Raw genomic sequence first — 19,594 nt, 5'->3', positions numbered from 1 at the left:
AAACAATAACATTTGTTGTTTACATTACATACCATTTAGGTTTCAGAAAAAGTGAAAATGGATCGACATAATTTAAACCGACCACCTCAAAACCTGGGTAAAATTTCGAGTTTATCAATTTAACAAAACTTTTAATGTTGCCAAACATTTGATCTTCTTTCAGCCAGAATTGCATTCGACAATTTTGACCCCAACGGACAACCAGCAGAAGAATCAACACAAATAAATAGGAACAGGGATAGATTTCGTCACAATCAGTTGCAACGTAGCGGAAACGGGCGTTCTGCAAACTGTCGCTAATTTCATGGCATAGAATGTAAACCTAAATCAAACTGTTTTACGTATCATGGCCGTACCTTTCAAATGCTAAAATCATTATTTTTCATGTTTTGACATACGGTTTGTTGATGATGCAGGATAAAACTTATCAACTTTCCAATTAGAGTCCAATCAGATTTTCTACCATTGTTGTAACAGTATTGTTGTACAAAAGTTACTAGTGCAGCAAGGTTAAATCGATAAAGCGATAGTTAGTTTTTAAGATACTCATATTTAACATTTGAAAATATTACATGTTTTTGCTTGTTTTACGACACCATGTACAATTATTATTAGATTATGTTTAGATTATATCTCATTAAACAGAAGTCGCATTTTTGTGACTTTTTAGCAGAACAAAATTGTTGCCTTTCTACTGATGTATCAGCATAAAGTATTTATTACGTCAAAATACAAACATTTATTGTCATCCACCAAATGCTAAAATATCATTTGAGGTCGGTCAACTGGCAAATAGAAAACATCTTGGTTACAGCCACGGATAAACTAATCTTTGCCCAATTAGAATGTGTTTGTTGGTCCAAGCAAATCGTAGTGAACTGCAGTGTAATATAAGAATTAATTATTAATTTCGTTGCCTTAATACAGGCCTTTTTTGTGTAAGGCCATTTACATGGTACTTTCTTGTGACAAACCAAACAGACAATCTCACTTATCCTACTGTTATGCCGACAGCAAAGCACGCACGAAAGTTCAAAACACTTTGAAAAAGGCGAAATGTTGTAGGAAAAGTTATTACAAAGAAATATGCAACGATGTTTTTTCTGTCTACTTTCTGTCATTGTAATAATAATAATAATTCAAGACTAAAATTTTAGTCGAAGCAACAAGATTGCCTTAACAGTCACACGTAAATTTTGTCGTAGACGTGGAAAAAGGGAAACAGTAGTTTTCGCAATACCGTCATGCAAACTGAATCAACAAATATTATGTTTGCCAAAGCCATCTGTTGTACAGTATAGCGTATCATATTCCGGTTTGTCACTTAATGCGTTGTATGACTTATAGAGGGATGTAATTATATTTTGTAAGTATAAACCGAATTTGTTTCGAAAGCTAAAATATTTGAAAATGTTTTTGTCCTGATTCATGTTATAAGCTAAATCAAAAAACACAAGTTTGACCCAATCTGATTATATTGTACAGTATATAACAGTTAAACATAAACACAACAATACTTTGACAAAGTTCATGTCAGCTATGAATGATGCATGTAATAAGTGAAATAATGCATAATATTTGTTTGATAACTAAATTAACAAACAGCTTTATGAAAAACAGCTTTAATTTGTTATTTGTTTTTTTCTTCAAAAAGAAATAGTTTTTACATACACACAAACAATGCCATGTTAAGAATAATAAAAAATTATTCTACTGGCGAAATTGTCTCGCATTGCGATCGTGGGTCACTTTGCCCCATACGATGTAACCAGCCCCGATAATAATCACAGCCAGAAGAACAAACATCACAAGTTGGTAGCTGTTGTCGGCCCCTTCCATAGCTTCATTTCTTTCTCCTGTTGTATAAGCAATAAAAAAAGTCATGCCTAACAAATATAGCAAAAAAATATGGAAAGAATTGTTTACCGATTGATGTCACGAAACGGACATGTGTTGTCACGAAACGGACATGTGTTGGCTATACTCATAAAAATCACTGTGTACGTCAAGATTACAAGCGTTCATCCAATCAGTCTGGTTGTTAAAGCAACATATAACATATACAAGATAAAGAAAATTAGTGATCGGATTCGAACCCATGAAATATATTTTAAGGTGATTGTCTTATTTTATATTTTCCTTTTATATGTGTGCTTTAATGCTAGGTAGGTAGGAGGTAGGTAGGTAGTTTGTATTTGCACTTAAACGAGGAACAATTTACAACAAGACTGCTAGTTTACAGCTAGTCACAGTCTTATTTCTAAAACGACTTATGGAAATCGAATAAAAGGTGCGGTTGGTAATGTTACCAGTCAAGTTAATCACATATATATCCAAGTAATTAATCACCAATACACAGTATATTAAACCGAGAAAATATTTCAACAACTTTGGTTATTATGCCCCAAGAGGTGCGACTTGCTTGCTAGAACTACAAATTTGCTTAGCAAAAGCACGTGTATCAGCAATATTATCTAGAATAGGGATTAAATTTTTCTTATTGTCTTACCAAGCAAGAAAGCGTTATCTTGAACGATGTGCACTGGCCCTGCAGAAAGCCGTTGATTGCGACCATTGTCTTCAACAGATCGTCGTTTCTTACCAGGACAAGACTGCAAAACAATTATACTAATATTGATATTTCGTGCAACACCAGTCTTATTGAAGGCGTCATACTGAATTAAGCCGATCACGGTACACATATATATAATCCATAGTGCGTCAGGCCGATTAAAGTCCGGTCTCCCAAGCATTTCTAAAAGGCACGACGCATTTTCCGTGCTATTACCCTATCAGCTGAACCAAACAAGAAAGTTTAAATACTTTTTAGTTTATATATAAGCTACGGACAGTAAACATCGTTATTTTTCATGTGGTTCGGACCCGAAACAGAGGGATAGGGAACGAATCCCGATCAAATTATTTTATATCTTTATATGGGTCAGGCGCGCAGGACCATTCGGCCTTTGCACTGGTTTGCCATATAAAATCTCATGAGTGCAGCTGTTGACAGAAAGTATACCGTAATGACAAGCGGACCTAGGACATTCCAGTTAGTTGGGTGCAACAGACTATAAAACCGCGCCTCACTAAATCTTTTTAATGTCACAACTGGCCATAAACGCCTATGAAATTCTTTAGTTTATCTACGAAGATATATCGTTATGACTTCACTGTGTTTTAGCAATATACAGTGGTTTTGTTCAGATAAAACCGATATCACTTTTCCTAGACCTTCTTATATAGTTTTTGACAAACATTTCTTGATAAACTGTAATCTCTATCACAAGTCCTAAATACGGTCAACTCAACTCACCTGTCCAGGGCAATGTCCAGTTGAATTATGACAGACGGTCACGTCGCAGTGGATGTAGATAAATTGTTCTGCGTCGGTGAAGTTTGACCACACAAAGCTCATCAGCTTGAAAGTTGCAAAGTTGGATTCGTAGTTTCGGATCAAAATCTTCGCCTCGGCGGACTCGCTTCCACTGGGTGGCGCAACGCATCTAAAAGTTTCGATGCAAAGTCAAGCATAATGAAATAGGGCAGGAACTTGGCCGAATGGTCTGGCGCGCCTGACGCACATACAGACTTAAAAAAAACTTGATCGGGATTCTTCCCCGGGAGTGTCCTGGGTTCGAACCCCATGAAAAAAAAAAAAAAAAAAAACATAGTGAAATACAGGTGGAAAATTAATCACTAAACAAATAAGCTCCCGACTGAGAAAAAAATGTGTTGAGGTAATGCAAGTATATCTTACCCGCTTTGTACAATTTGGTAACTCGGCAAACTATCGGAGTTTTCATTGCGTGTCGCCCAACAGGCTTCTAGCTGTGCAAAAAGATATTCCACTTTAAGAGTATCAATTACAAATTAGTCCAACGATGCCAGAATAGTGAATATTAAATTAAAGAATACAATGTTTTCTTGAACTAAAAGCTGTTTGTTTTCAAGTCACCTGAACAATAAAGTCATCGTTGCTTACGGAAATCTCATTAAGTTTAAGTTTAGCAAAAATGTAGTTAGGTACAGTGACTTCGCTGGGCAAGCTTTCGGTAAAATATTCGTTGCTAAATAGATTTAGGGCAACATCCAAAGTTCCTGCTTTCTTCGCCGAAATTTCTTCAGATCTACAATATTTAAAAATGTTCGGAAATAAAAATGGCAATCAATATGACAAATAGCTTACTATTTTTAACTCCCTGGTGTGTACGCGAGATTATCAAATACAAATTAACGCACTACATTAAAACCGTGCATTTTGTTGAGCAGCATTGGTAAATACACTCTCTACAATAATATGAGCTTGTCTAAATAGAATGCGTGTGCCGAATCAGCTGGTCTCCCAAGCATTTCCATATGACATTCCCAATGCTCGGGGGACCAGCTCACTCGGTACACGCCTTTAATAAGCCTGGCGTTCTATGATTTATCGATATGTACGCCATGATCGCTGGTCTTCATCGACGCTTCAGGGCTGATCCTACTATAAATATGTTCATCTTAGCTGTTATATAAATGTTTGTTCTTCGCCTCTTTACCCGATTTTTGTACGAATTTTGGATGACGAGATAAGAAGATCCGCGTCAAATAAACAAGTCACATTGAGCTTGTTTTGAACGTCGCGTTGGATCACGGCAGTGGATGGAGCTAGGAATCTCCAGATCAGAAAAGACACCGACACCGTACCGTTTTCATTCTGTATATTAGCAGGAAAATTACATTATATTTCAAAATTGGCATTTTTTTATTATGCAGTAATAAAAAGATTATAACACTTATCATTATACCTAACTATGTATTGTTAATTGGTTCTAATAGCTAATGTTTTCTAAAAATAATAAGGACAAACTTTCTATGTGTTTGGAAAAAAAATCCAACTGTACCTTAAAAGCACCTTTGCATTGGCCAACGTCAAAGGTAAACACTGGGTTTGACCCCGTGACTTTGCAGTTGTTATTGAGTCGAGAAAGGGGAGTTTCCCTGTCCAATGCGATGTAAAGTGTGTCACCGAGTACGTAATCTAATGTGTTCTGTTGATCAGCTGTTACTCTGCGAAGATTACACTGCTAAGTTTTTGTACACTATAAAAGTCTAGACAACCTGTTCTTTTTTTGCTTACTTTTCAAACATTTATACTATATTGCTGTTTTTATCGCCGCATCGCATTAGAAGACCCATTGAAAACTGAGAAGTAAAAGATGTCTCAATCAATAAAGAATTTTTTTCAATAACCTTCTGATTATAAAAGACTTTCAAAAAGTATCAATAATTTTCACTAACGAATCAAAAAGAAAATATTAACCTACCTGATGATCAAATTTTCAGTCCTACATTCAACAGATGGTTGTATTTCTACGGTATAAAAAAAATTAAATAAAGTATAAATAAAGCATTTTTCAACCTTTTGTGGATTAAAATTTACTTTTGCATATTAAATTTGTTATTTTAGACCTTTCATTGCCTTTATATTGTGATATTAATTTAATGGATTTTACCTACCCCGTATTTTATCATATAAAATGTTACAAGTTGGCATCGAACTAAACGATGTAATTTGGTGAGACAGGACCAAAAAAAAAAGAACTTGATGTCAAAATAGCTTGTTGGGAACTCTCTAGATTCTAATTAGCTGATCTAAAAGGAATTTAAAGCACTTGTCGCAATGCAGTAAAAGGAGTCAAAAAATTTTCGTTGCTATCTTATTAGTTAGATTTTAGTTTAAATCACAAAGAAGTTTTTTTTACAGACCATCGTGAACCTACAACCCATGCTGGCTGAGCTTAAGTGTATTTTTATCATTTGCATGTCGACATTTTGTGCCTGAAAGGAGATTTGCCTCACCTACTTTTGCATTAAATCCGGCTCTCAGCACGCTATCGTCGCTCTCAAACATGACAGTGAGATTTGATGAAGTCACCGTGTAGTTAAATGACCCAAGCGACCCAGAAAATTTGTCCACATTACCTTCTTCGTTCTTGAACTGAAAACAATACGGTATTTATTTATATTTGGTTTGATCAGAAATGCTAACATTTAGCCGCAGAGGGCCACATATTAATTCAGTGCGTATTGCAAGAAATCTCCTAAAGATACCAAACCGTTTCCACTCGATTATTTGCGTCGACAATATTACCATGTTAAATAATGAGTAAGAAAAAAATATTTTGTCCACACTACCCTCATTTTACACGCAATCTCTGGATTTCCTCTGCTGGAACCCTTAAATTAGGTTATATTATACGTTAAGACACTTACGTAAAGAATGTCGGATTCGCCCTCAGTGTTAAATGTAGAGAATTGGAACACTAAGGTTGTGCTGCTATTCATTTGAATTCTCCAAACACAACCAGCAAGGTTGGGGTAGTTACTAGGAAACATTGGAGAGAGTAAATTGTACGGTATATCTTCAACATCTTCCCCGCACGACGTAACTAAACAGCACAAAACGTTTAGCTTGAGACAACGCAGCTGGTAAAATAGTTCCAAGCAATTGTTTTGACCATCGTGTTGTCGATTTTCTGTGACTTATGTGTAGTTGTCGATCCGATAAGCAATGGAATATCACCACTGTTTAAAAAGTGCTCATAAACCGCGATTTTTTTACATTAAAACTATGTTTGCAAATTATTTTTCTTTTTCAATGTCTGCAAAATAATAGATTTGACATCATTTTATTTGTTCCTGATATCGACCCGAAAACATGTTTCATCTACAATATATGCTTTAAGTTTCGGTTTTAAATGAATCGTAAGCCTGACTTACATGGTTGTAGACGAAACGACACAGATTCCGATGTGAGGTTTGTGACACAAGATATATAAGCAGACGAGCTTTCAACGATAACCGGAAAAGATAAGCCTCCACCTTCCAACGTTCCAGCTAATTTACCTTGGTCGTCGGATCCCTCGTAAATCTAGATGTTTTTTGTTCACGATTTGCGCATAAGGTTAGGAAAGTATTTAAAATCTAACTGAAAGAAATGAAATTCGAACCTACGCGGAAACGAACGGACGAATTTCGAATTGAGCTCATTTCAAGGACAAAATTCGTAAAGTTTTACCTTGCAAAAGTTGTTTGCAGCAAGCTGTCCCAAACGGAAATGTGCAATTAACCGAGAAGAATCTCCAGTTGAAACAAATCGTAGGGCCCATGTGTTACAGTTAGGGGCAATTGTTGTATAATAATGAGCACCGCTTACATTCTCCACTGCACACAGTGTGTCGGAAACTAAATGATACAAGCACCATTTTAAGTAAAACAGAATAACATGCTGTTTAACAAGCTTTAGCTCTCATACAAGCCTGTTCGCCACCATGGCGTATTTTCGCCCAATTTACTTGTTTAAGCCTACATATTCCAAAGTTTTCAATTTACGAAAATATATCTTTGAATGTTCGACAATATAACGGACAGTCTCCCCTTGTGCCGTATGACCAGGTATTGTTGTATGACATAAAGGGTTTGTGGGATGTTACTTGGTTGGTGTACAACTAAAATACATAAAAATTAAAAAAGGCGCAACGATGGATATTGCCACTCTGTTTATTATGCTAGGAAGCAGTTTCAGCTGCAAAAAATACGAAAAGCGGCATTATAGGATACTAAAAAAAAACGAAAATCTATATCAAGTTGAAAACGATGCTTTGCAGGACTTCTCCTGGCCACAACCAATATTTCCCTTGATATAAACGTATTAGCCAAGAAGAATGCTCGCCTAAAGATGTCGCATTAATACTAAAGTAGAAAATATTTTTTTAAATACTAAACTATATCTAATCAATGTGGGGCCTGAATTTTTGTCCTCGTGTTACTCTCTCTGATTTCTCAATACTAGAACAGTGATTCCCAGCCTTTTATAGATCGATTACCCCTTTAAGTAACCCTCGGGACCCATATCTCCCTTTATATAACATCCGTGATATTTGCAACACAACATTAATGTCTTTTGGAGCAGGTGTCGGCAACCTTTTTTCTACTGCAGACCGTTTTTGAAACTAAAGTTTTATCGCGGACCGGTCTTAAAAAAAACTACAAATATTTGGCAATGAAAAAACCTAAATTAGTTTGTATTCCCCGGGATACATGGACAAAATGTTTTAGACCATTTAAAACCTTAAAGATTATACAGCCTGATAACGAACTCGTCGCGTACCGGCGGTTGCCGACCACTGTTTTGGTCGTTTCTACTGAGCTTGTACTCGTGGTCCTCCAGAAAAACGCACAGCAAAGCTTAATGTTTTCGTACTGCCAGAATTTGACTTATCATGCATACCACTTAAGTTGAAATCACAACAAAAATCAATCAAGTCACTAACCTCGGAGGAGCATACTCAGAGCGCTCACAAAAAGTGCCGCTTTTAATAGTCGACTTGACATTTTTACTTTGGAGATATAATTAACAGCAATATCACTAAGTACCTGAAATCTGCACCCTCTGCAACAAACATGTCACATTAGGGCAGGGGTTCCCAACCTGTGGTACGCGAAGGTTTTTCAGGTGGTACGCCAGTAGCTTCCGTTTTTTTCACAAAAACTGGGTGCGCCCGGAAATGACTTTCGATGCGCTGTTAGCAAATTTACACCGCGCATCGACCAATTGGTAGACAGTAAACAAACACAAAAATCTCGTTAAATTTGGTTGTGGTGCTTTAGTGTTTAGTAGGCCAATATTATTCTTCTCAATTAAATATATGTCGAGCCAATTAGTTGTTCTGCAGGAAGTGGTACGCGTGGCAGTAGAGAGCGTCCATTTGGTATGAGATCGTAAAAAGGTTGGGAACCCCTGCATTAGGGTATAGCGGCACTCCGGTTGGAAACCTGAAACTTCTCAATATTGCCTCACATTTATTTATCAAGCGCCTACTTGCAAAGCGACGCCAATGACGACACAGTTACAGCTCAAATACAAGAGGAAGCAATCAAACTGGTGAATTGACGTTCGGTCGAACATGTCAGAGACTTTCCCAGCACAAGCAAACATTTTGGTCATTTACAACGCCACCGACACACCATTTGATTCAGGTAAAAATATTAAAAATCGGTATAATTGTAACCGAAATTAGTTAGGTGAACCCGGATTTGGCCTAGGATTTGAGGGAAAGGCGAGGTGGTTAACTTTGACTGAACAGAGTAAGCTTACCCAACCCTATCCACTATTATAGCGGATCACCGCCTTTAACTTAATAGATTTCTCCTGCACTGACGGCTGACTGCTAAAGACAAAGGTGTAATGTTCACACTGAACAACTAATGTAAGTTTAATACAAATAATAAATATAAAACTGAAAGGACGTTGGCTATCTTCAAAGTTTCAATAAGTTGCAACACAACACCGCCATGTTTTGCAGCTACAACGCGAACGCTCTAAACACCATAAGGCCCAGGCAAGAACTACCCTCAATATAGCACGAAACATGGCAGCACAAAACTCACATGACCTCACCGGACAATTACAAATGTGCAGGCGCGACTCGTCGATTTCAAAATCATTGGTGCGTGACAGTAGTTAATAAATATGGCAAACTAGCGGTACGTTTTAAAGGTGCCATAATAAAAAATAAGGTGAAATCCAAATTATTAAACAATTACAGTTAAATATAAACATATGTGTTTCCACTGGTCAAAACATTTAATGAATAAAAATGTTAAAATAGATAAGACCAACGAAATCTTAACCGTAAAATACCAGACTAATAGAGCAACGAAACTCATGGATTTTCTTTGAAACATAAATATGTAAAATGTGTATCTGTTTGTGAAGATTTGATTCAACAGATTATACATGTTTGTCGTAGGTTGGTTTGTATCCGAAACTAAATGTAACGTTGGAAACAATCAATACACTAGGTGGAGGCATTAAGTTAAAAATAAAATCGTATTCAGTCACCATAAGAAACAATCCCAACTTGCAAACCAAATCCACCACAAATAAGCTTGTTAAGATTATTTCCTCTCGACATCCAAAAACTTGTTTAATACTTAACCAGTAAATGTTTTGACCATAAAACTTTATTCTGGCTGTGACTGCCATTTCTAAACTTCCATTCTAGTTTTACTTAGTGGTTCCTATGAATCATGCAAATGTAGCAACTATTAAAAAAACAGAAATTTGCTTATAATGTTACAAACTTCGTAGTAGTTCCTCTCACAATTTAATTAAGAGATACATGCTACTCTAAAATGGCTAATTGAAACGTGAAAAGCAAAAATGTGACTTTGGTGGCCATATAACCAATGCGCACACAGTATCAATTGCATCCGATTATATTGTTTTTCAGTCATAGAAACATAAACACTTCGACAAGGTATTTTTTCAGACAACAATAGTAAATATAAGCAGTAAATATTCCATGTACTGTAATGACTAGCTTTGAACCCTCTAAGGTTTGAAATCTAAGTTTAGTTGTTGTTTGGGGGAAAATTTTAAGAGTTTTTATGTGGTCAGAAACAGTACAATGTTATCTGTGAAAAGTTATTGCGAAATGTTATCTACAGACTACTTTGTTTAGATTTTGGATCTTGGGCAATTATGCCCCATACGAGGTAACCGGCTGCAAAAATTACAGCAGCCAGAAGAACAAACATCCCAAGTTGGAAGATGTTATAAGCTGCTTCATTAGCTTCATTAGCTTCATTTCTGTCTCCTAGAGTGTCTGCAGAAAAAGAAGGTTTAACTTAGATAAACATATGTGCATGGAAAGCATTTGTTACGGGAACTAGAGCTTAACACTTCATGCAGACTAAAAATAATACTATTCTTATATATACATCGAACGAGACCAAGAAACTTAATGCCGAATCAAGCTGATTATCAATGCATTTCAGTGCGACCAGAAGTCGTAGATTAAACATTCAGTTGATGGTGGGATTCGAACCCATCGCATACCATTATTCAGTACTAAGTATTTCGTTTTTAAAGTAACTTTTTTGTTTTCTGGTCAACTCAAGGCCGAGAATGTTTCCTATATAAAACTTCAAAAAAGCGATGCATAAGTTAGCCAAGTTGGCCGAGTGGTTTAGTACAACCGACTTGTGTTTAATAGTTTGTGAGTTCTAATGACTGTTAGTTAACGCATTTAGGCGTTGCCGGCCCATCGAGGATGAAATTAAAACAAACAAACAAATTCACTGTCATAGAAACAGGAGAAATATTTAATAATTGAGGCCTAATATAGCTGTAGTAAATATGTCCCCAATGGTTTTACTTGATAAATACAACAATTTGATAACTTGAAACATAGGCAACTGCAGTAATTTGTCCTGAACTAAGTTAATATGTAGAAGAGTTTAATTATTGTGTTGGTACCTTGCATAAGCAAATACTTGGTAGTTTGTAAGATGTGCACTGGCCCTGCAGAAACTCGATGGCTGCGTCCATTGTTGTCAACAGATCGTCTTTTTTTCCCACCACACATCTGCAAATCAGTATAATATTTATAATTTTTTTTGATGTATATAAGTATTATTAAGGATAAATAAAGCAGCTAAATGTAATCTGAAAAAACTCAAACATCTTGTTTTTTCTATGTTAATTTCAATTAAAGCAAACTTATTGACCAATAAGTAAATCAAATATAATCCACTTTACTTGCAATGATGTAAGCAGCTGGACGAAGTACTTATTATGAGCATAACACAACAAACAAACTCAACTCACCTGTCCAGGACATTGTCCAGTTGAGTTTTGACAGATGGTCACGTCGCAATGGATGTAGATAAATTGTTCTGCGTCGGTAAAGTTTGTCCACACAAAGCTCATCAGCTTGAACGTCGCAAAGTTGGATTTGTAATTCCGCATTAACATCTTTGCATCGGCTGCCTCGCCTCCACTGGGTGGCGCAATGCATCTAATAATATTCACATCAATGTAAGCAAGTTGAAATAGGGCAGGAACTTGGCCGAACGGTCTGGCGCGCCTGACCCATATACAGACATAAAAAACCTGATCGGGATTCGTCCCCGGGAGAGTCCTGGGATCGAACCCCGTGGAAAAAAAAAGTTGAAATAGAATGCACCGTTCGAAAAGCAAGAGCATGTCAAACACAACTACTGCTTACCCGCTTGCTACAGCAAGGTAGTTCGGCAAACCACTGGCGTTTTCAACTCGTGTCGCCCAACATTCTTCAAGCTGTGCACAAACAGTGTACCAAATTCATATGAACAGTATATTATATATTGTTTGGATGTTCAATATTAAATCACGGAATAAGTTTTGTTTTAGATAGGTTTCAAATTTTTTATTTAAAGGAAGGCTTAAAGATGGAGTTATGTTTAAAATACAAAACCAAGTTACACACCAGAGTACGAACCGGACATTTTGGGTCGATTCGGATGTTATTTTTTACCAACTGGGTTAATTCGGACCTGACTTCACATTGTATGACCGTAAACATTGCAATTACATATTCTGTACTTTTACAGGCTTTGATGTATATGTCTGTCAAACAAACTTTTGGGCCTTAACCGGCTTATTCAAAACGATTCGGGTTCGGGCTTGAATTTCGGGTCAGATCTCAACTATGTTGCATACAAAGCAAAACAATGACTAAAGGTAACACAATTCTGTTTAACTAAAACACAAGTGTATCATGTGAGTTTGTTATCCATTTTGCTCCAATAAGTTTGTTTTACTTTTTACCTGGACAATGAAGTCATCGTTGCTTGGAGAAATTTCTTCAAGTGTAACTTCAGCAAAAATGTAGTTGGGCACAGTGACTTCCCCAGGCAAGCTTTCGTTGAAATGTTCGTTTGTAAAAAGATTTAGAGCGACGTCAAAGTTTCCAGTATTCTCGGCCGAAATTTCAACGGATCTGCACATTGTTATTTCGAAGATAATTAAACATATTTCTATAGGGATTTAGAACTATAGTTTCATTTTCTTGTTTTTATTGGTTACTTTTCATAATGTTTGGCCAGTACTAGTGATGATAAAACTAACATTGCAAAATGAAATAATTACCAACTGATGTCGTGTGCCAAGTAACATATGGCATGTGCCTTTGTTGTCGCCTTACCCGACTTGTGGTGGGACATTAGATGACGAGAGAAGTTGATCGGCTTCAAATAGACAAGTCACATTGAGCTTGTTTTGAACGTCGCGTTGGACCACGGCAGGGTATGGAGCTAAAAATCTCCAGATCAGAAAAGACACCGACACCATATCGTTCTCATTCTGTTAATACAAAAATGTACGTAATCATTTTTTATACGACCGCAACAAAGTTTACTAAACAAATCTATCTTAATACTTTATTTTATTTGGTGCGATAAATTTTAACACATTTGGTCGTTGCTAACTATCCTTTTTCGTTGTTAAAATGTAACCGATGATTTGTTTAAGCGTTGTCAATCTTTTTATACACCATTAATATATAAAATCGCATGTTACCTTGTAGGCACCTTCACACTGACCAATGTCAAACACGAACACCGGATCTGACCCCGTGACCTTGCAGTTGTCATTGAGTTGTAAAAGGGGAGTTTCCCTGTCTAATGCGATGTAAAGAGTGTCACCGAGTTCGTAGTCCAATGTGTTCTGTTCATCAGGCGTAACCCTGCGAATATTGGACATTAGAGTTTTTGTAGAGCAACAACACTTTTAATGCAGCATCTTCAAAGAAACTGCCTACTACATTAACAACACTGTTTAGAAGGTAATCTTATTTTTGTTGTTGGGTTGCGTTAATTTTTTCTTTGATCGCTTGGGAAGAGCACTTGTAGAGACACAATTGCTTTAAAACCAGCTTGGTACCGACAAAACGTTATCAAGCGCAGAACGGTGGCTGTAACGGGTATTATATAGCGGTGACATTTCAATAGATTTATATGTATGCGCACTTTTCAATGTGCAACCTAAATTAACTGCAATTTGAAATATTAAGTTCAGACATGTCAAATTATTACCCACTTCTTACTTATTTATTCCTGTGATGGTGCCTATATTTCTTTTGCACAAACGACTTCTTTGTGCAATGTCTAAAAACGCCATCCCCCCACAAAAATTCTAAAATCATTATATATTTCTTAAGGATTATTTAATGTTAACCTAAACACTAAAAAAGAACTTACGGTAGGGTCAAACCTTCGGTCTGACAAACCATCGTTGATTGTTGCGATCCTACAAAAAACATTGCATTACTTACGGTTAGCTTACACTTTCGAACAAAACAACGATTACTTTGCTGCATTGGATAGATAAAATTTTGCTTCATCATATTCCACCAAGTTTGTGTTTCAAAACATAATTTATTGTCGTTACCCATAAAATGGACCTGATGGGTTTTGTTTTCCTTTTTCCACAACATACAAATTATGCCACTTAATTAAGAAAACGACAAATAACCAACATGACATGGTACAAATCAATTAAAAATAATCTGATTTGCATGGAGAGTAAATCGCAAAGTTTAAAATGATTTCCATCCGTATAAACTTTTGAAAATGTACCCAACATTTTCATTGTAAGATTTGCGTTTTTGTCTGTTGTCTTTTGAAAACAAATTGCACTAACCTGATGGAAGGTTGACTGTTGCATTAAATCCCTGCTCAGCTCCGTCAGTATCGCTGATAAAGATAAGAGTAAGATTTGTTGCAGTAACTGTGTGATTCAATCCTCCATCATAATTCCCAGTCAATCTTTCTACATTTCCTTGATCGTCTTTGAACTGAAAATAATGTCGCACCAGTCAACAAGTGTAAACAAATTCTGGTTTAAATCGGGGGTGCATAAGGCGCGGCAGAACTGACAAAAGTATGAGGCCGCAAAAATACATGTACAGTGGGTGTTAATGGATTATGCCTTATTTTAGAAATTAAGGTTGGAAAACCGCTCGGACTGGGTTTCGTGGGGCTGGAAAGATTTGTTACCAGCTTATTAATCATTGGGTACAAATACTGAATAAACCAACGTACAACGTGCAATGTAGATGATGGCGTCCTAAATATTTACGACATGATTGCCCTCAAATTAATCTCTATAAAAGAGATTGTTTTCTAGATTTTTATGCAACGTTAGAACGGATTTGTTTGTTGTGCACTCCTGGTTTAAATGAAAGTTTTATGTAGAGCCAGGCTTTTCGGCTTAGGTACGACTTTTGTTTCAACAAAATATGTTTGATTTGGACCTGACTGCCATCTCAGCCACCGTGTGTCCTTATGTTGTTTTACATGGCCAAAAATTATTATGTTGTAAAATGTTAACTCGAAACAAGATTAAAACCTGGTTCGGTCCGTTTTGGTTCTGCAATGTAATTTAAAAAGAAATAACCACTCACTTACGTATAAAAGGTCAAAGTTATTTTCGATGGTAAAAGTGGAGAATTGAAACACCAAGGACGTGCTGCTTTCCATGCGAAATCTCCAAACACAACCAGACGTAGCTGGGTAGTTACTTGGAAAGTTAGGAGACTGTAAATTATAAATCGGTCCTGTAGCATCTTCCCCGCACAAAGTAGCTAAAATACACAAAAGGCGCTAATTGTTTGTAAGTTTAGCTGCAGACAGTCCGGCTGGTAAAACAAATTTGATTTCTGTGCAGTTACTTTTGACCTCTTACTCATAAAACGCAACACAGCCTGGCTGCAAGAATTTGCACACTCAATGTTTTGTCACCATTTCACTGATGAGATAATACAGAACGAAAGTGACGCTCTGACTGCAGCTTACTTATCACCTAAAAAGCACAAATTTTGAGAAAACTTATAGATGTGACTTACCAGCGTGCATGAGAATTTTTGGAGTTCCCGTTGTGAGGTTTGTGACACATGATATATAAGCAGACGAGCTTTCAACGATAACCGGAAACGATAAGCCTCCACCTTCCAACGTTCCAGCCAATGTACCTTGGTCGTCGGATCCCTCGTAAATCTAGATTAAACAGAATGAGGATAATGCTCAAAATTTGCACATTAGTGGCAATTAGTTTTATTACGAGTTGTTACCGAGCCCGAACGTTTGAACCCTAAACGCCAAACCCGAACTTTTTAAAAGAAAACCCGTTCGTTTTAACCAACTCGAAAAAAACGCAGCAAATGTAGCCGAGTAGAAAGTCAGGCAAAAAATGAGCCCTTTTGGTTAAAACCAGTCCAAATTTGTTCCCAAAACAACTTTGTTTCAAGAACAACTCCCAATCATAATAAATCTACAACATTCCAAAGTATTTTTTTAATCCATGGATTTGAAACAAACCACAAATCGAGTTAAAATAGTTTAAAAAATAGATTTTGGTTCGTTACTCAAGTCGAATCGAGGAAAATATGTTATATGCGTACACGTGTGAACCTGTTTTGATAAAAAAATATCAACAAATAAAGTAACTAACAACTAGCAATACGATGCAGACTCACTGTGTGCGTGACCTCCACCCGAGAGGTTAAAAAAGAACCAAACCAACAAAATCTTATGTACCGAAGTCGAAAGCTATACTCATAAGACTTTACCTCACAAAAGTTGTCTGCAGCAAGCTCTCCTCTTCGAAAATAAGTAACCAATCTTGTGGAACCCTGATCGTGGATAAAGCGGCGAGTATATGTGGTACATTCAGGTAAAATGTTGTCAGAAAAGTGAATTGTAGTTACATCACCGTCGTGACACTGACCGTCCGACACTTAACATGAAATTGACCATCATAAAAATAAATTTTAACAATCGACCATCCCTTTACAATCCTGACACCAATAAGCTGCTACATAGAGAGTTCGGCATAGCTGCAGCGCGTTTTTTTTTATATTTCCGCCAATGTGCCATCCGCTTTCTCGCGGTTTATGACATCGCAACTTTGCGTCGCTATTTTAAGCCTGGTGAATATGTTTTACCAGTTAACTGGAACAATATTTTACACCGAGCCCATAAGACCCTAATAAAATGGTTTTGTCAAAGTATTTGTTTGATTTCAATAGTTCGAAAATGATTAAAATTTGTTTTTTAACCTTGTTTTAAATGACGGGAAACCATATTTTGAAGCTCGTCGCAAACAACTGAAAGCTGTTCGTGCAAATGCAATATTTAAACTTACACAATTAGGGCTTTATTTGATACATTGCAGTAAAATGTCATCTAAGTCTATGAAGTTTGTAAGTTTTGTATGCCGCCATTAGAACAATTACTTTCGACTGGCTATGTTTTAAAATTACTTACCTCGATGTAATAAACTCATAGAGCAGACGAAAAGAGCAACCTTTATCAGCCTGATTGACATTTTGGTCGTTTTGTTGGACAAATAGCAACTGTTTTATATCACCAACTAATATCTACTACTATACAATGCAAATAAATGAATAAACATACTAATTTAATACTACCGATATAACTTACAACTATATGCATTTGCACATCAACTAGTACGTAAGCATATGTTTGCCTATCAATATTTAACATTTTCTATTTGAACTTTCTTGAGGTCGGCACCCTTGTTAATTAAAGTGTGGCCACAACTTTATCTAAATCGTTTCAGCAATACAAGTATTCTAATGCTACCTCTCAGCTGCAACACTTCATATGCGTCAAGCGGGTTTCCGTTTATACATTATAACACACTGTGGCCTACTTAGAGATTACCGGCGCGAACACCGCGAGCCCCGTAACACAACGCAGGTGATTCAAACCGGATCAATACAGTTGCGACGCTTGTCCTGTGCCGATGCCGCTACATCCAACTGGGTTAAAACGCGTATTACGTTATTCACGTGAGTCGTCGTTCTTTTTTCAAACTCCGCGGAAGCAAGCTGCAGACAGTGCCCATTGTTTTAATCCACAAGTCCCGTCATTGCAGCTGCTGTTTTTTTGTAACGCCACTCCTGTTTGTTGGGAGTAACAGTCTGATATAAAGTGAACCATTTAAGATTTTAACCATCTATATGTACTGAAACTCATAGTAAAAGTTTAATAGTAAGTTTCGTAGAACACGTTTTAGTGTTTACAGCAGTTTGCACGATTTTTAATTTTATTTGGCAAGACAGCATTTTTTCCCTGGTCATTATACAAAAAAACTCACAAGTCCTTTGGCGCCCAAGTTTGAAATTGAAATGAGCAAGATCAAAGCCCCACCCCTTACCAAACACGGTTGGTTAGCTTGCAGGGCTCCCCACGACTGGGTACACCCTCTTTTACTTACACCTTGAAATCGTTTGCTATACAAGGGTGTATAGGAGGTTAGAGCTATTAATAAACTTGCGACAGATAAAGTTTCCTTAGTTCCGATAGATGGCGTAAAGAGCACAATTATTTAACTACAGATCGTCTGGGATAAAGTTAGGGGCTAAATTTAACACGAGAACTAAGTTTGCAGGTTAAAATTATTTTCATTATAAAACCTCACCTCAACTGTAATCGCATAAACCGTCAGCGTTTTCATACAATCTTCCTTGACAATTTACAAATGCTCTTTGTGCCATCTATCGGTATTTAGCAAACTTTGTCCAATACCAGTTCTTACAGTTGAATCAATTAGTCAGTGACTGAATTGCTGAATCAAGTGTTGCAAAAGCTTTGTTTAAACCGTTTCAGCTATACCAGTGTCATAATGCTACATCTCAGCTAAAATGCTTTGTATGCTTCATGTTTCCTCATATACCCCGAACACACTGCGGCCTACTTAGAGATTGCCAGCGCAAACCATCACAAACCTCGTAACACAATGCAGGTGATTCAAACCGGATCAATACACTTGCGGCGCCTATGCGGTAGCGATGCCGCTCTATGCAACTGGGTTTGACGCGTAATACATAACTCATGTGGTTCGACTATATTATGGAACCTGTGTTTAATTATTTCGTTACTTTCTAACCGTTTTAGTTTTATTACTGAAATTGAAATATGAAATTTGTGCTTCAATCGTACAAATTCATTCGGTAATAAAAACATACTTTTTACACATTTGCTGTTATTCTTTACATAAACTGCCTTCAATTTGATTTCTAACCACATGCAAAACTTAGTACTTCTCAATTACATAGTTACCACCCACAACAAAAAATGTTGATGTCAATTATAAAGTTAGGTCGATTTATTGAAATTCGAGCCAGAAATCTACGCGAAAAGCACGTTCCGCTTTTCAACCTAGGTTTATAGCATCTATGCACTAATAGTTTGTAAACCAGGGTGGGATCTTTTAATCATTACAATGTTAACTGCTACATTGCAACTGGGTTAAGTGGCTTGGTTTACCCAGAAATCCATCCCTAAACTGTTTAATGTATGTGAAACCTTGTGAAATATATTTGTAAAACTTATTTATGCATTATATTAATGGATCTACAGTTATTAGATTGATTCTGTTTCTCTCTGTTATACCGCTTGGTAAGCAGCCAAAGGAGCAACGTACAGTGCTGCACAATACATGCAGAACTGTAGCGTGTCGACTGCTGATTAGAATTGTGATACATCTTCTGACAATGTAGAACCCTACAGAATAAGGCGGTGATTACATGTTGCAAGACATATACCACGCTTTGATGCACATAAGCAAATACGCTAGTGAGGTCGCTACAATCTTTTATTAGTACTGATATATAAGTTCGATCAAGTGACTGAACGTCGCCATTAAAACAAAATTAGCATTTAACCTTTAAAACGTGTTTCAATTTTAGCTCAGCCT

The 19,594-nt window shown here is 36.7% G+C and overlaps 2 protein-coding genes across 2 annotated transcripts; both read right to left on the bottom strand.

The window, feature by feature from the left end:
* Window positions 1–1,710: 1,710 nt before the first annotated feature.
* LOC145218241 (scavenger receptor cysteine-rich domain-containing protein DMBT1-like) lies at window positions 1,711–7,035 on the bottom strand. The gene is made up of 12 exons (XM_080085643.1): window positions 7,000–7,035; window positions 6,766–6,916; window positions 6,259–6,434; window positions 5,845–5,983; window positions 5,310–5,355; window positions 4,887–5,052; window positions 4,542–4,699; window positions 3,959–4,130; window positions 3,761–3,831; window positions 3,317–3,506; window positions 2,510–2,612; window positions 1,711–1,856 (listed from the first exon to the last, which is right to left on the bottom strand). Exons 1-12 carry the CDS (start codon window positions 7,033–7,035, stop codon window positions 1,711–1,713), a joined length of 1,554 nt encoding a protein of 517 aa, XP_079941769.1.
* Window positions 7,036–10,250: 3,215 nt separating this feature from the next.
* On the bottom strand, window positions 10,251–17,290 carry LOC145219992 (scavenger receptor cysteine-rich domain-containing protein DMBT1-like). Its single transcript, XM_080087285.1, has 13 exons — window positions 17,137–17,290; window positions 16,440–16,606; window positions 15,717–15,867; window positions 15,280–15,455; window positions 14,513–14,666; window positions 14,071–14,119; window positions 13,391–13,556; window positions 13,017–13,174; window positions 12,641–12,812; window positions 12,060–12,130; window positions 11,660–11,849; window positions 11,309–11,417; window positions 10,251–10,655 (listed from the first exon to the last, which is right to left on the bottom strand). The coding sequence occupies exons 1-13, from the start codon at window positions 17,195–17,197 to the stop codon at window positions 10,492–10,494; spliced, it is 1,788 nt and encodes a 595-aa protein (XP_079943411.1). The 5' UTR covers window positions 17,198–17,290; the 3' UTR covers window positions 10,251–10,491.
* Window positions 17,291–19,594: the final 2,304 nt, after the last annotated feature.

This window comes from Phallusia mammillata, chromosome 3 (assembly GCF_965637545.1).
Source record: "Phallusia mammillata chromosome 3, kaPhaMamm4.hap1.1, whole genome shotgun sequence".
Classification (NCBI taxonomy): domain Eukaryota; kingdom Metazoa; phylum Chordata; class Ascidiacea; order Phlebobranchia; family Ascidiidae; genus Phallusia; species Phallusia mammillata.
This window is presented reverse-complemented; position numbering and strand designations above follow the sequence as displayed.

Excerpts from the sequence above, each read along its gene's own strand:
- LOC145219992 (XM_080087285.1), bottom strand. The coding sequence starts at position 17,197 with ATGTCAATCAGGCTGATAAAGGTTGCTCTTTTCGTCTGCTCTATGAGT. Across the intron at positions 14,120-14,512 it reads AACAGTCAACCTTCCATCAG|GATCGCAACAATCAACGATG; the intron begins GTTAGTGCAATT and ends TGTTTTTTGTAG. Across the intron at positions 13,557-14,070 it reads ACCGAAGGTTTGACCCTACC|GGTTACGCCTGATGAACAGA; the intron begins GTAAGTTCTTTT and ends CAATATTCGCAG.
- LOC145218241 (XM_080085643.1), bottom strand. The coding sequence starts at position 7,035 with ATGAGCTCAATTCGAAATTCGTCCGTTCGTTTCCGC. Across the intron at positions 5,053-5,309 it reads ACTGAAAATTTGATCATCAG|AGTAACAGCTGATCAACAGA; the intron begins GTAGGTTAATAT and ends TAATCTTCGCAG. Across the intron at positions 2,613-3,316 it reads CTGGACATTGCCCTGGACAG|TCTTGTCCTGGTAAGAAACG; the intron begins GTGAGTTGAGTT and ends ATTGTTTTGCAG.